Source organism: Tupaia chinensis, unplaced genomic scaffold, assembly GCF_000334495.1.
Source record: "Tupaia chinensis unplaced genomic scaffold, TupChi_1.0 Scaffold000622_1, whole genome shotgun sequence".
NCBI lineage: Eukaryota > Metazoa > Chordata > Mammalia > Scandentia > Tupaiidae > Tupaia > Tupaia belangeri.
The window spans coordinates 455,734-458,812 of record NW_006160142.1 but is presented as its reverse complement, the minus strand read 5'-3'; the positions used below and the strand labels follow the sequence as shown (position 1 = coordinate 458,812).

Here is a 3,079-nt window from a genome sequence, read left to right as displayed (position 1 = left end):
TGTGTGTGTGTGTGTGTGTGTGTGTGTGTGTGTGTGTGTGTGTGTGTGTGTGTGCCCAAGATCCCAAGAGGAGAATGGAGAAGGAGGGATTATGGTGTGGCCATAACCCCTGGGGGGTTATTCCTTGCTTTCTGTCTCTCTTTCTGGCGAGCACCTGTGCCCTATAGCAAAAACATCTTAAAAAAAAAAAAAAAAGATGAATCAGAATCTCTAAGGTGAGTAGAAAATAGGAGAGGTAATTCTTTTCTTTGCCAAAGGGCATACGCTCTATCTAGCCAGACAAAGAGACAGATGGGGCAGGGGGAAAGCACCTCCCAAAGAGGCATGATTACATCACAATCCCTTCTCCTTCATTCCTCCATCTGTTGGGCTATGGAGCACACACACATTCTCAGCATGTTTTTCAGGCTGCTATGGCCAGGACTCAAACCACAAATTAACCATGTAGGATCCAGCTCCCTTAACCACTAGGCTATGAAGCTGGCCCAGGAGAAGCAATTCTGATTTGACTCTCATCACTGGTTGAGAATTACTGATCTTCTTTATCTCAAATGTTGGTTCATTCATTAGATAAAAACTTTTTAAGTACTGCCTTAAGGTAGGTACCATGCCATACGAACGAAATCATTATTTTCTATTTCCCATTAAGTCTACCAGTTAGCATTATATATTGAATATCTCTGTAGCCCAACAGAGTCATTGCCAAGCCAGCAATAATAAAATTCCTGAAATTTTATATACTCTATAAATTTACTCATAGGACATTTCTCACATATCAAGTCATCCATATTCAAACAGAAAAATTTTAATTCCTCTAAAACAAAGGTCCTCTCTCTCTTCTCTCTTATAAATTACAGGTCATAAACCTCCTAGAGGACAGAAGTCCAAATCCTACTACCACCTAAACAAAGAAAAGAGAAACAGAGGGAGTGGGAAGGGCCATGCTATAGGCCTTGCTCTGGGGCTTCCTACAGGAGGTGCTGCAAGAAATGGTACAGCTTGGTTAGCAGCTCTAACATCAGACAAACTCCAAACCCAGGTGTTCTGCTCAGACTACCAGGGGTCGTCTACGGTGCATATAAACACACTGAAGTATCAACCACTTAGGAAGAACATAAGAAAACTCCAAACCCAGGTGTTCTGCTCAGACTACCAGGGGTCTTCTATGGTGCATATAAGCACACTGAAGTATCAACCACTTAGGAAGAACATAAGGAAACCCCATTTGACCATTTGCATCTCCTTATCTAAGAATCACTGCCTAATTGCATAACTTTTTCACCCAAAAATGTACTATTCCCCTAAATACACTTTGCAGTCTAGCACACATTGCTATTCCTAAGCCGAGAGGGCACAAATCCTGTACAATTCGGAGTTAGAGATGAAGAGGAGAACCAGAGAGAGCCAGAAGAGAAATTTTGCTTTGTTTCATTGTTGCCAGGATGCCAGGCAATTCCTATCAGTTATACAGAGCTCAGGCTGGTGAATTTAAAACTTGTCTGAGGAAATTATAGATGCTGGACAGCTCAGGAGGAGTCTCATTCTTGTAAGAAAATATTCTTTAGTTTCTCCTATCATGTAAGCCTCTGAGCCTTGAGTAGCTCCAACCACCAAAGGAATGTTTAACAATTTCAATGAGATACATACAAAAAACTTTCTCAATTACAAGGTAGCTAAATAAAGGAAGATGTTTTAATAATGAGAGAGAGGAATTTCTCACCGAGATTAATCTTTCTAAAGCATTTGAGTTAAAACCTGCTCCAAAGTAGAGGGATGCTTTCTAGAATTATTAAAAGCATGGAATAAACTAATTATCAAAAGGAAAGGGAGTTTAATACAATAAGAAAATAACGTTTGATATAATAGGAAAAGGTAGGTTGAAAAAAGACCTAGGGAACCAGCAGTTAGCGTAATGGCTATGTCACTGGACTCCCACGTAGTCAACCGCGGTTCGCGTCCCGAACCCGGTGGCTTAAAACTCACGCCGGGCGTGTGTGCGTGCATGCCCAAGATCCCGAGAGGAGAATGGAGGAGAAGGGATTGCGGCGTGACCATCCCCCCTGGGGGGTGATTTCTTGCTTTCTGTCTCTATGTCTCTCTCTGTCTGTCTGACGAGCGCACGCGCCCTATAGCGAAAAATCTCTCCAAAAAAAAAAAGACCTGAAAAGTCTGGTCCCAGACCCAAGATTGCTAAATAGGAGTCATTAGAACAACTCCTCCCACAGCATGAGGGGCTTTTAAATTGACAATCTTCATCAGCTAAGGTGTAAGTGATAAAGTCATATTCAATATTTTAAAATTTAATGTGAAACTATTATTTGAAAGCGCTTTTCTACTCCTTTTTATTTTTACACCTTAATAACAATTACTTTTAACTACTCCCTACCCACATCACTACACTGCCCCAAATCACAGGAGCATCTGTAACACAGGCATCCGAAAACTTCCAGATGTTACAAAGATCTTCTCCTCTGAATTTAATTTCATTCTGTAAGTACCAGGCTTATTACTATGCATAACAGTTTCCTATTTGCAGCTAAAATTTGGAAAGTAAATATTTCTCATTTCTTTCCCCAAGGGAAATTTGTGATAACTTACACATAACCACCATACCAGGAAATGCTTTTCAAGGGATGAATAATGAATCCATAACACTGTGAGTAAATTTCCCAGTTCAAGTTCTGCCTCAGCCTCCTGCTATTCTCACTTCCAGCTTGAGGTGAGCTCTTTCTGTTTTACTGGACTCCTCACTCAATGGTGACATTCTTCTGACCTAAATGCCAAGAGTGGGAGGAATCAAGTAGGATCACACCTGGGTCATATGTTTACATGATAGCCAACCAACCAATCTGGTTTAAAATTAATCAAATGGGCCTTAAGGATTTCCAGCAGCCAAATTTCCAACTGATGAAATTGGTCACTGCGTCACTGGAACGCTCTGCACTGGAAAGACATAGCCTAGACGAAGTGGCTGTCCTGGTTAAAAAGAACACAGAAACTTCAATATTTTGACTGTCAAGAGTTTCGAAAGACATTTTCCAAATATGTTGAGTAGCTAATCAATAGATCTTGCTCTTTC

General features: G+C 40.8%; 1 protein-coding gene across 3 annotated transcripts in view; it reads left to right on the top strand.

Annotated features, from left to right (window-relative positions):
* The window catches only part of LHCGR (luteinizing hormone/choriogonadotropin receptor), a 67,872-nt gene that overhangs the window by 35,346 nt on the left and 29,447 nt on the right, over nucleotides 1-3,079 (top strand). For 2 of the 3 annotated variants that reach the window (XM_014591815.1, XM_027775965.1), the window contains exons 5-6: nucleotides 2,416-2,490; nucleotides 2,579-2,656. The exons of the other annotated variant lie outside the window; for it this stretch is intronic. In XM_014591815.1, the coding sequence (XP_014447301.1) occupies nucleotides 2,416-2,490; nucleotides 2,579-2,656 (153 nt within the window). The remainder of the gene's footprint in view (nucleotides 1-2,415; nucleotides 2,491-2,578; nucleotides 2,657-3,079) is intronic. 3 annotated transcript variants of the gene reach the window in all.